This window comes from Ruditapes philippinarum, unplaced genomic scaffold, assembly GCF_026571515.1.
Source record: "Ruditapes philippinarum isolate M1 unplaced genomic scaffold, ASM2657151v2 ctg4091_1_1_1_1, whole genome shotgun sequence".
Taxonomy (NCBI): domain Eukaryota; kingdom Metazoa; phylum Mollusca; class Bivalvia; order Venerida; family Veneridae; genus Ruditapes; species Ruditapes philippinarum.
This window is the reverse complement of record NW_026862049.1, coordinates 267,446-281,493: the sequence shown is the minus strand read 5'-3', so window position 1 is coordinate 281,493 and position 14,048 is coordinate 267,446. Positions and strand designations below refer to the sequence as shown.

At 33.3% G+C, this 14,048-nt stretch overlaps 1 protein-coding gene across 1 annotated transcript; it reads right to left on the bottom strand.

Annotated features, from left to right (window-relative positions):
- Nucleotides 1-10,563: 10,563 nt before the first annotated feature.
- Nucleotides 10,564-13,668, bottom strand: LOC132717773 (putative defense protein Hdd11). The gene is made up of 5 exons (XM_060701332.1): nt 13,522-13,668; nt 12,239-12,435; nt 11,868-11,980; nt 11,456-11,544; nt 10,564-11,332 (listed from the first exon to the last, which is right to left on the bottom strand). Coding segments are annotated over exons 1-5 (795 nt in total). The 5' UTR covers nt 13,524-13,668; the 3' UTR covers nt 10,564-10,938.
- Nucleotides 13,669-14,048: the final 380 nt, after the last annotated feature.

Here is a 14,048-nt window from a genome sequence, read left to right as displayed (position 1 = left end):
CAGATGCAGAATAACTATGACAGATGCAGAATTACTATGACAGATGCAGAATTACAATGACAGATGCAGAATTACTATGACAGATGCAGAATTACAATGACAGATGCAGAATTACTATGACAGATGCAGAATTACTAGAAATTACTTGATAGATGCAGATGCAGAATTACTATGACAGATGCAGAATTACTATGACAGATGCAGAATTACTATGACTATGCAGAATAGATGCAGATGCATAATTACTATGACAGATGCAGAATTACTATGACAGATGCAGAATTACAATGACAGATGCAGAATTACTATGACAGATGCAGAATTACAATGACAGATGCAGAATTACTATGACAGATGCAGAATTACTACGACATATACAGAATTAATATGATAGATATACAATTACTATGTCAGATGCAGAATTACTATGACAGATGCAGAATTACTATGACAGATGCAGAATTACTATGACAGATGCAGAATAACTATGACAGATGCAGAATTATTATGACAGATGCAGAATTACTACGACATATACAGAATTAATATGATAGATATAGAATTACTATGTCAGATGCAGAATTACTATGACAGATGCAGAAATACTATGACAGATGCAGAATAACTATGACAGATGCAGAATTACTATGACAGATGCAGAATTACTACGACATATACAGAATTAATATGATAGATATAGAATTACTATGTCAGATGCAGAATTACTATGACAGATGCAGAATTACTATGACAGATACAGAATTACTATGACAGATGCAGAATAACTATGACAGATGCAGAATTACTACGACATATACAGAATTAATATGATAGATATAGAATTACTATGTCAGATGCAGAATTACTATGACAGATGCAGAAATACTATGACATATACAAAATTATCATGACAGATGCAGAATTATTATGACAGATGCAGAATTACTATGACAGATGTAGAATTACTATGACAGATGCAGAATTACTATGATAGATGCAGAATTACTATGACAGATGCAGAATTACTATGACAGATGCAGAATTACTATGACAGATGCAGAATTACTATGACAGATGCAGAATTACTATGACAGATACAGAATTAACTATGACAGATATAGAATTACTATGTCAGATGCAGAATTACTAATGTCAGATGCAGAATTACTATGACAGATGCAGAATAACTATGAGATGCAGAATACTATGATGCAGAATAACTATGACAGATGCAGAAATACTATGTCAGATGCAGAATTACTGTGATAGATATAGAATTACTATGACAGATGCAGAATTACTATGTCAGATGCAGAATTACTATGACAGATGCAGAATTACTATGACAGATGCAGAATTACTATGACAGATGCAGAATTACTATGATAGATGCAGAAATACTACCATAGACACAGATTTACTACAACAGATTCAGAATTACTGTTATAGATATAGAATTACTATTACATAATTATATAAAATTACTATGATAGATATAGAATTATTATAGAATTCTAATGTAAGGAAACTATCGAACGAGCCTATAGTATTTACTTGTATTTACTCACTGTTAACCAGTTAATTTCAATTTTATTTGCGATATTTAAGCAATCCCCGTATAGAAAGCTAATAGTAACATTGTATGTATCGTGGATAGCGAAGTTGTTGTTTCCTCAGCTATATATTGCAATAAAATCTAACTAGAAACGTTATTAGAGAATATTCTGTACTTGGAGAGTGGTTGAATTGCCCTTTCGTAAAATTCATATCCGTTTTTTTTTGTTGTTGTTGTTTTTTTTTTTTTTTTTTTTCTTCATTTTATGACCGATCATAACATTCGCACATTAAGGGTTTCAAGTAAGAATATGATAAGTGTCGTAGAGGGACAAAGGGAGTTTGAAATTTCTAGAAAGTACTGATGCGAGCACCAGAAAATCATGTAAAAAGTCAACAACGAAACAAAATATACTCAATATTTTATTATTTATAAAGAAGTATATAAATATATTTTACAGTGAATGGTAATAAATTTTTTACCAATCTGTATGCTAGTAGATACTACAAGGATGTGTGTAATTAAACGTTCCTTCCAAAACAATGATTTTTTTTTCTATTTCAAAATATAAGCCCCGTTAGCTCAAACAAGGAGAAAATATAAATGAAACTATGTTTATAACGTCTGGACTTCTTTATTACTCAAAATAGCGAATATTTTCAAGATCTGACGAAAGACAAAACAAGGAGAGAATTCTGGATTACAGGGAAACAAAGAACTGATAATTGGGTATAATGTTTTGTTTTTATTGTGTTGATAAAACAAATACAACATTATGTTACGGCGTCTGGATTTCCCTCGACTTTAGCAACTTAACAGATATTTTTCAAAACTATTAGAGAGAAGCACGTTATTTTCGTAATTGAAACAAAGAATGACGGAGTAAAAAATCGGTCAGGGCTAAATATCTGCTTTCTTAGTAATGTTTTAAACCGCTTTTTATGCATATTATCTGGCAGGTATTTAGTCTGTTTAAATTTGTAAATCTAATGAGTGGTAGGTAGATCGACCATTCAGATACACTAATAGTTAATTTAAAACACTAATTTAAAACACCAGTTGTTAACAGTTTTTATTGAAAAACGAGGGTACTTACTTAGTGCAATATCAACGAATGGAATTGCAAAAAACAAAAAAACAACAACCTCGTTTTACTATTTTATTCCCGAATGTCACATAAGCCTTGAAGCAAAAGGAGACAAAAATAGGCTATCGCTAATATCTCGTTAAGGTAATTTTTATATTAAGATATGATTTAAAGATTAATATTTAAATTATAAAAAATGTTCTTAGTTCATAATGAACAAAAAGTTCTCAATTTGAATAATTTCCCAGAGAAATTTGTTATCAAGGTTGCTAGGTACAGTTTGCAGAAACAAATATTTAACTTTCCTTATCAACTTAAAGACAATATTAACATAATGTCGTTGAACCCAGTATCTTTGATTCCACGTGAAATTATTCCGTGATTTGTTTTCAGAAATTATTTGATATTTTAAAACACTGAACAGTAATGATACCGTATAATTCACGGAAAATGGCGAATTATGTCGGGAATTAACGAGTATTTGATGGTCATAACATAAAAGCTTGCTGTTTGGATATTGTGACGAAGATTGATAAAAAATTGCGTGTGTTAGGTTTATACAGAATTCCTCTATGTCAATTTGCACGAGATCACGTGCAGAAATTAAAACATTGTTGTAGCATACGCTTGTGCAAAAATGTGACATATCCCAACAAGCGCCGCTCGAGAAAAGGTATAAAAGTTTACCGAACTTAGACGCATCATCGATTACTTTGATATACAACACTGTTTTTGTATTTTCTGATCGCAGATCAGATAATACATAGCTAACATCCACGGTCTAACACAAAATTTCTTAACAGTCCTAACAACGCAAATTAGTTCTCACTCAAAACTGCTTAAAAACCAGCAATTTAAAAGAAAGAACAATTTTTTGTTACAAGCGTCTAACAAATTACTACACCTTCAAACTTTTAAAGTAGCGTTGGCTTATAGAGTTGTCAATAAATGCACACTCACAAATTACGCGGATGAATATGATTTTAATCAATGAAAATGCTATTTTTAGCGATGTCGATTACCGAATACTACACAAATAAATCTGACTGCCGAGTAGTTGAATATATAGTTTCTACATGTTGGACTGTTTGGGCGAGAAGATTTTTGCTAAATTATTTACTCTAATTTTAAACAACAGGTTTACCCTGAACAAAATACCTCGAAATTACCCATGGAAATTCTAAATTTAGAATCACTTGATTTTATTCAAATTTTGATTTTAACACTTCTCCGTGGTGCAGGGGCAACGCGCTCGTCTAGTGTGTGAGAGGTCTAGAGTTCAAATCCCAGTCGAGTCAACATTTTTTTAATTCTTTTTTTTTAGTGTCTTTGTTAAGGAAATAGCCACGATATGCAAGGATAAAGTGTGGCTATCATAAAAAATGAACATAAATTATTTTTTGATGCAACTCTAGTTATGCAAATTCCGTATGTATCAAACTCTGGTGCCCTGCAAGATGACTTATAGTACATAAAAATAAACTTATACAGGAAAACACATACAGATATACAGTACAATTTAGATTGCAGGGATCAGAAAATACCACAGAGCTTGCAGCCCTTTGATTATTTGTTTGGGTCGTCAGACCAAACAAATAATGGTAGCGAAATTTCAGACTCTGATGCTGTTAATTGCAAATGCCGAAAGTAGTCCGCTTTTTTGAAGCGGTTACTTCCCTTTATATGTAAACTAACGCCGAAAAATTCAGGGGAGATCACTGCGTAAAGATGGTCAAATGACAGGCGCATTAATTTTCAAGCAAAATAGTTCCCGAATGGTCGAAGTTACTTCCCTTTATATGTAAACTAACGCCGAAAAATTCAGGGGAGATCACTGCGTAAAGATGGTCAAATGACAGGCGCATTAATTTTCAAGCAAAATAGTTCCCGAATGGTCGAAGATTTCTAATATTGTTTTATTCTTTATAGATATACATGCTTATAGTAAGCTCCATGATTATTTACATCTGTGTTAAACAACAGTTAGCGTCGTTACAAACCATAATTTAGAATAATATGGTTTTATTTAGGCCGTTTAGTTATAACTTCACCGTGGCCGAGCGGTTTGCTCGCTCGCTTAGGAAGCTAGAGGTCTGGAGTTCAAATACCTAAGGCAACTTTTTTTCAAATTGTTTAAGTCAAAGTAACATTGAATTGAATATCAGTGTTGCAATTTGCCTTATAGCCAATTTACTACAATTAAAACGCTGGAAAGCATTGGTGGCACTATACAAAAACAAATTGGTTTATAATCTCACAACCTTCACCTTTCTGACATTCTGAGACCCAAACAAATTCAGCGCCTTCTGTGCTTTAATTTTATCGCACTTGGTAAGTTAGTATTCTATACCAGCGTGCACACCGTTATCATAACCTCAAGCTGACCATACCACTTATACGGTGTGTGTCATCGATCTCTTATATTCATTCACTTAGAAACTGAAATATGTGACCATCACATCATCGTGAGTTTGAATGACGCACTAAACTATATAAGTAAATTCCATAAATACATAAATAATAGGTATACACAGATAGTCAGGTACGTAAACAAATAAGTAAACATGGGAAACTGAAGTACATCAGACGGCCACTCGGTACAAACAGTTTAGAAAGCTTTATCAAAGAAATAAAGGTTCATAAGATTTATTTTCAAAATGTATTGTATTAAAAAAAACACACACAAAAATAAACAAAGAAACTTTTCATTCATCTGATGGTATTTTCCTACCTGTTTGTGGATTTAAAATAGAATTCTAAGATTGTTGAAAACATTAATGTGGATTTGGTATTATTCTACGATATATTTCAATATAGAGTTTTCTATAAAAAGCAATAAAATTGTTTCAAGGACAAGCTTATATCAGATATCACTTCTGGAGATTTTTTTATGAAGCTCCTTTGATAAGATTATTTATTACTTTCAGATTATTTATTTCAATAATGAACTTATCGTGGTTATTCTTTCTAAAACAACAACTTGTCAATTAATTGAGCGGCCAAAATGTACGAGTGTGTGTGTGAGTCCGGTCATCGCAGGCTAAACTGGTGACAAATCATTATATACTAGTACAATTAAATTATATGTTTTATCTTATATTGACTTTCCTTTCCTTGTTGCAGTAAAATCAGAATTTCCCTAACGTTATAATAATAAATAGTTTAGATTTATGGACGCTCGTCATACAAGAACCTTACATTCATTTTTTATCCCGTGTAAAATAACAAGATTACTTAACAAACTGCTTCCGGAAATTAAGAAATACGAAACTATTTATCTATCGCTAATATATTGTTTTACTCACTTTAAATTGTATTTATGTGATAATGCTGATAAGCCCTTTAGGAGGTCACATATTTATACAATTATCTGATCGTCCAGGCTAACCTGTCTATCATCTACTAACCACAGAGGGGCGTGGCGCTGAAGGATATATTGCTGTAATTATTTAGAGCTTCCTACTTTTATATATAAACAAAACATCGAGATAAGATTATTCAGCCGTTTGATATAAAAATGATGATAAGATAACCTCGTTTGTTTAAAAACCTCCCACTACCTCCCACAATATTACTCAGTATTGTCCATGTCATTATTTCTTATAACATATCACTTAGTAATTATAATTATGATGAATACTCCTGTCTAAAAACATCTCAAACTGGAATTTCACGCTTACTTCTTTTCGGGTAAACGAGCGCTTAAGATAGTATTTACATGATTAACAATTAAGAAACTGTTTGCTTCAACGATATTGGAAGCTTCACACTTGACGCTTATTCTCAGTGACGAGTCTTTTTTTAAGGAACTTCGTTTTTTTTGTGAAAAATTTCTTTTAACTCTAATGCCAAACCCCTCAATGAGGACCTTGGCATCCTGTATGAGGACCTTTGCATCATTTATGAGGACATTGACACCTAGACATCTTCATTGTATTGTCATTCCCTATGAGGACAATAACATTCTCCATGAGGACATTGACATCCTATGAGAACTTTGACATCTTCTATGAGAACCTTGACATGCTCTATGAGAACATTGACATCCTCTATGAGGACCTTGGTATCCTCTATGAGAACATTGGCATACTCTATGAGAACCTTGGTATCCTCTATGAGAACATTGGCATCCTCTATGAGAGCCTTGGTATCCTCTATGAGAACATTGGCATACTCTATGAGAACCTTGGTATCCTCTATGAGAACATTGGCATCCTCTATGAGAACCTTGGTATCCTCTATGACAACATTGGCATCCTCTATGAGAACCTTGACATTCTCTATGAGAACCTTGACATTCTCTATGAGAACCTTGACATTCTCTATGAGAATCATGACATCCTCTATGAGAATCTTGACATCCTCTATGAGGACCTTGACATCCTAAATAAGGACAGGTGCTGTAACTTTTCTTCACTGTAAATGCGTTTTTCTCCCTATCATCCAGTTAGTGTAATTTATGTCAAGATATTATGAAATTGTCAATACCTATAGATATAATAGGTATATTATATACCACAGATTTACAGAATATGTTGTATGTTTCAAACTTTGTTTAATATCAGTGAATTTTCATCTGAGCAGACGTCTGTGAACCCTACTCGTCGGACCTGATTTGCTATTTCAAAAGCGGTTTCCCAGGAGATAAATAAGTTTTGTATATCACTTGACTTCTTACACGCGAGACAACCTTAGTTTAACGAAGTAACAATATCTACATGTGGAGTTATTGTTCTTACATTGAACAAACTGAAAACAAACCTTTTATAAGAGATACACTGTGATAAAACAAGCTAATAAAGATATCAAGGAAGAAACAGATAATTGATCTTGACTACCATTCCATCTAAAAAGAAGATAAATGTCAGGTATGTATTTTTTTCTTTTCACTTCCTCCTTTTATGTACATGTATTAAATTCTTCTTTATAGCCAAAATCTGTGTTCTGTAGTACTCAGTAAGCTAAATATTTAGCACCTTCTGCGTTATGACTAAGATTTATGGGATGGACTAAGCTATCATGGACACTTAGGGTTATGTGACACAGGCACGAGTATCGGACCTGGGAAGAAAAAATATGACCAGATTGATAAAAAAAAAACTGTTTTCATCTTAAAAGTGTCATAAACCAAAAAAAAAAAAAAATGTAAATAATGACCCCCTTTAAAAATATACTATAAGTTAAGAGAAGGCCGGAAACTCCAGATTCGAGCCTACGAGCAAGGGATTCATTTCCCGGGCCGTTGTGAAAACAATTGGCAAGACAATTAAAAAAACTTTTATCACTATTTCATGTTTGTATTAAGCTTCCAAATGAGACCGACCCCAAGTCTTAAGCCCTTCCCGTTCAGGAAACGAGCGAATTCGTGGACAAAATTGCGGCACAACGATTCGGTAAGTAAACATAGACTAATACATGTTTGTCAGCTGAGTACGGGTCAAAATTACTTGAATGTTCTAAATAATGTTACTAAGTATATGTTAGTGTTCATCCGTGCTGTTCTACAGAAATTAGAAAATTCGACGGGAGCGATAGCGACAGGAGAATGTTTCTAATTTCTGTAAAACAGCTTAGGATGAACACTAACATATTTAGTGTCAAGCTTTATTTGGCCCTTGATTACGTCACTACGCGGTACTATGAAGCACTATGAAAAATAGAAGGCGACTATGAACGGATTTCAATATAGTATCGACTTTTTTTCTTCTATGAAAATTAACACACATAATTTTTAAGAAATACAGCGTTTTCATTGGATGACAAATAAAGCTGGACACTAAATTCATTAAATGAGGCCACTCACAACTGCCAGTACTCAGTAGCATCTGATACACACGAGATTCGAGAATCAAACATTTACACGGTCTTTCAATCGCTTTCTACGCCATTAGGCATCCTTGTGTGAAATGTTGTGGTTCCGTTGCTATTGGCCAATCAGAAGACTCGTTACAAAATATCGAACAGCTGATTGACAATGGCGTAGAAAGGAATCAAAAGTCCGTGGAAAGGTTTGAAATTCGAATTACGCGTGTATTAGATGCTACTGACAGTTGTGAGTGGTCCAACTTAATGAATTTAGTAACATTATTTAGGACATTCAAGTAATTTTGACCCGTACTCAGCTGACAAACATGTATTAGTCTATGTTTACTTACCGAATCGTTGTGCCGCAATTTTGTCCACGAATTCGCTCGTTTCCTGATAGATTTTTCATGAACGGGAAGGGCTAAAGACTTGGGGTCGGTCTCTTTGGAAGCTTAATATAAACATGAAATAGTGATAAAAGTTTTTTTTAATTGTCTGGCCAACTGTTTTCACAACCGCCCGGGAAATGGATCCCTTGCTCGTAGGCTCGAATCTACTGGTCTGTTAGACCATGCCATTATAATATTCTAAAAACAAATTAAGACTAATGCTTGCAAAAAAATGTAGCTTTAACTTTTAATAGTTGGGGGTGGGGGTGGGGGGTCTGCGATCCGGGTGTCTTTGAACCATATATGGGTAGTTTCAATCGTTGTATTCGGGGTACTTTGGATCAACTATAAAAGTGATCGGGGAGAACGCGGAAAAAAATGAAAAAGGATTAATCTAGTAGAGGTTTCAAACATTTCATTTAAGACTAAACATTTCTTATAAGTAGATTTTTATGTAAGACAGGACTTAATTTGACAGAGGTAGAAAACACAACTAGGCATTTATAGAACTGGTGATAGGTTTGGGACTTAATATGCCGATTCAAATTTTAATGAATGCCACTTACATATACTTGTACTTAATCAACATTTATTTAAAAACACGTTGCTTTTAATGTTCATTTAGAAAATGAGACACGATGTTTTTATATGCTATATGTTATATTTTATATGAATTATGTAAATGTTGCATAGTCTTTATAATGATTGATGCCCGAAAGACATTATACATGAATGAATAATATCGCTAGACTGTGTTGACTTGGTTTTTACATACTTGTTACGTAAAGGATACAAAGAGGTGATATTCGTATGAAGATTAATTGGCACTTAACCTGTTGGACCGGAAGTGGTTAGCATCTGTCACCAGTGTAGAGCCAGGCCAGCCTGAATATATGTGCAGTATGACAAGACTATATATTGATGGTAGCTGTATTTTTGTATTTTGATATTAAAATCCCTACAACGTTGAATGGACTGTTCCAAATTCAAAGCAGGACAGAACCATTATTCACATTTAGCAGGTTAAGGGTTAAAACATTAGCATTTTGCTGAGACATTGTTATTCGTAATAAAATTTTCATTTACTTGGACCGTTCCGAAAAAAGACCAATGAAACTGTAGGGCAAAATTTTTTCTTATTTTTGTTTTAATTGGCACATTGTGTTTCCAAATCTTGCCTTAGACGTGCTCCGCTAATATCTGTCTTGTGCTCTTGATTAGCAAGAAGTGACCAATCAAACAAGCCCAAGATAGCGTTTGATATTTGAAATCGAACTGCAAAAGAATTAACTGCTACAAATACAAACCATTCAGTTCTAAAGATGTTAAAGGTTCATAAATGAAGTTAGACATGAGCATCAAGTTAGAAAATATTTGTTTTTGTTTGTAATGATCTTGTCATGTTCCATCGTATTTATCCGAATGTCCCTTTTCAGTCTCGCTCTGCATTTTAATGTACTGGTTGTACATTATAAGTAAATTCCTTTCCCACTTCTAAGGGATGACCGTCTTAAATTTATACTACGTGGTAAGAAAAAAATATAACAGGATTAAAAAAAAAGAACTAAAGACTTGCAACAAAAGTGTCCGGTGTTTTGAAGTTTTACCGTCCTCTGATTCGTCGACTCCCAAGAATACAACAGGTGTGTTAAAATTCAGATTAAAAATCAATAAATAAATCACAATCGATTTATAAACCAATCATTTCAAATAAACCAATGCAGATCCATCCATCAAACTTTATTACTTCTAATGCTTGAGGAATTACATTCTTACAGAAGCAACCATACATATAAATTCCAATAATCATTTTCATTAAAACAGCTTTCATTCAAAACAACCATTCTGTTTAATTCGTTTTAAATACATCCTTTTTTATTTATGTGAAAAGTATTTATTGAAAGTAAAATGTTAATTCTTATTTTTAGGTTCATTATAAGGATATTGACTCGTGATTGTCGGTTTGTCTTCATTCTTTCTCACATCCACGTTAAAAGTTATATTAAACAATTTCAAAATAATGAAACACGAGTTAGCGGCTATAAACTAAAGACTGACAACAAGTAAGTATTAACTTTAAAAGTCAAAGAGTTGAAAGACGTCTACAAGATCAAAAGACACACTACAAGTGAAAGCATAAATCCCGTCAATACAGATGTTGTGTGACCTATGTTATTACCATCACTGTCTCTAGTGTCTGTTGAATCAATACCCACACCAGTATCTGTACCATGAACATCTTTCTCCTCCAATTTGTTATCCAGTTTCGTATCCGGTACTTGATCCGTTCTCGAGTCTGGAACATTGACTCTTGTGTCCGGTACGTTATCTTTTCCAACATCTTCAGTGTTAATGACTGCAGTCACTTGTTTAACATCACTTCCTGCTTGTTCGGTCGCTTCAGTTCTAGACGGTTGACATCGTGATTTAATATATCTTAATGTAGTCGAAGACACATTTGTCCAGAAGTTTAGTTTTGTTTGAACAACAGTGCAGCTGCAAAAACAAACCAAAAACATAAATGTATATCTTTTGCAGAATCTTTAATGCAGACATAAACAGAAAGATAACTTAGAACTTCGGAAAATATGAAGACGATATACAATTGACAAAACTTACACAATATTGACAGACTGAGTTGTAAGTGGTTTCCAGATGAATGAGACACTTGATTTAATAGAATTGTCATCATGCGTGAGAGACGCCATCTACAATAAAGAAAGATATCATCATCATTTAAGGGAGATAACTCCTTGGTTTGACTATTTTATAGAAACTCATTCTCTCTAAACTAGTGCCATGCAATGAATAATTTTAAGAAATAAATGATTACATCTATTTGTACATCAAGTTTTGATTCTAGCTTTTGAGCAACATCAAGAAATCGTTTTGCGGAAACATGGTTCCAGATCGTAGAAACAAATTGTAATGAACCAACTAAATGGCTATTGACCAGTTACAATGGAAAGGCATAGGTTTAGAAAATTGAAAATCACTCGTATAAAGTAACATTTTGAAATGAAACTGATACCTGGCCACATTTATTTTGTTTTTGTACTGGATCCTGTGGATTTTGTAGCAACTCTCCGGTATTTGGAACGGGTTGGCAAAGAAAACCACGAAAACTGTTACCAGTTACCGTAACTATAGAAAATGAAAATAAAAGTGAAATGTTAGTATGCACAGATTTTTCTTCCCGTCTCTTATTCAAAATACAATGTTATAGATACATGAACGACGTTGCTGGTTCTCCTATGTGACAACTATTACACAAATGTGTTTAGTTCTAAAATACAAAATACGGAATGTTATCAGCACCAAAAGAAAACATTAAAATTGAATATTTCGAGAGAAGGAAAAATATCTTTTAACTTTTAAAGATAAAAAATCTATCAATCTGACCTGTAACCGTATCCCCTGGACAACTGAAGGTTGTTTTAGTTGTCATTATTCTGTAAGGGTTACTTGTTCCTGTTTGCGCTGGTACCCCATGTCCCGGTATCATTTGGCGGCAAGCTTCAGGCGGCGCGCCTGTCGGATATCCTCGGACAAAAAGTGCCATTGTGACAAAAAGGCAACTTATAGAAACGGCAATATTCCTAAAAAGATCAGTTGTACGAATGTTGTGAAAATATATTTTAATTTTACATTCTTTTCAAAACAATTTCATAATCTTCCTTTTTGTGAACCACAGCTGTTCACAAATGATAAATCAAAGCACAGAAGGCACTGAATTTGTTTGGGTCTCAGAATGTCAGAAAGGTAAGTGTTGTGGGATTATAAAACAATTTGTTTTTGTATAGTGCCACCAATGCTTTCCAGCATTTTAATTGTAGTAGATTGGCTATAAGACTAATTGCAACACTGATATTCAATCCAATGTTTATTTGACTTAAACAATTTGAAAAAAAAAATGAGTTGCCTCAACTGGGACTTGAACTCCAGACCTCTCGCTTCCTAAGCGAGCGCGCAAACCCCTCGGCCACGGTGAATTGATATGTTTACGGCCTGGAGAAAACCATATTATTCTAAATTACGGTTTGTAACGACGCTAACTGTTGTTAAACACTTCTGTAAATAATCATGGCGCTTACTATAAGCATGTATATCTATAAAGAATAAAACAATATTAGAAATCTTCGACGATTCGGGAATTATTTTGCTTGAAAATTAATGCGCATGTCATGTGACCACATTTACGCAGTGATCTCCCCTGAAGTTTTCGGCCTTAGTGTTACATATAAAGGGAAGTAACCGCTTCAAAAAAGCGGACTACTTTCGGCATTTGCAATTAACAGCATTAGAGTCTGAAATTTCGCTACCATTATTTGTTTGGTCTGACGACCCAAACAAATAAAAACAGGAAAGGGTTCATATTCTTAAAACTTCAGTATATAATTTATATTAGATTTTTCTCTGTATTGAATTTAGAAGGTTGATTGCGGTTTTTATCCTGATGTTTTGATCATTTTAATATTAAGTTTCTATAATCGCCAAAAATTCTTCCGATGTCATTGATATAAGCGGTACAAAAACGACAAAATAGTTCACAAAGTATAATTTGTTTTTTAAAATTTACAAATTGCACGAAATATTTCAGTCATTCTCGTGAGAAATGGATTTTTATAAACAATATATTATTATCTACATTTATCATGCAAAAATATTAATATAAATATACTCACATTTTTTCCTGAAAGTTTATTAACGTACGATTTTACAAAATATTGACGGCTACTAAATTCTAGTGATTTTAGGATTGACTCTACATTCTGACCAGTGTTATTCACCAGGTAAATTGCGTTCATTTGAATGATGACATCGATTTGATATCGATCTTATAAGATTGATAACTAATGATCAGTCGCGTTAACATGTAAAATAGTCATGTACATTTGTAATGCTAATTTGAAGGTTTGTTTTAGATTTTTTTTGCTTTATGCTATTGTTTTTATTTCATGGCATGGCCAACAATAATGGTTCTAGCCTATGTATTCTATTAAAATATCATTTAAAGAAAATACATTGTTCTCAAAATTCATAATTAACAATCACAACTTTACAAGTGTAAAAAGTTGAATGTATTTTCACCAAAATTAGTTTGACTATAACTACAAATCAGATATTCATAAGTCCATTATGTGAACATTGTCCCGTATAGAATGGATATGGTCATCTGAGTTGTCCCTTGAACAAAGCTAATGCTTATGCG

Excerpts from the sequence above, each read along its gene's own strand:
- LOC132717773 (XM_060701332.1), bottom strand. Across the intron at positions 11,545-11,867 it reads AACAAAATAAATGTGGCCAG|ATGGCGTCTCTCACGCATGA; the intron begins GTATCAGTTTCA and ends TCTTTATTGTAG. Across the intron at positions 11,333-11,455 it reads ACTCAGTCTGTCAATATTGT|CTGCACTGTTGTTCAAACAA; the intron begins GTAAGTTTTGTC and ends TTGTTTTTGCAG.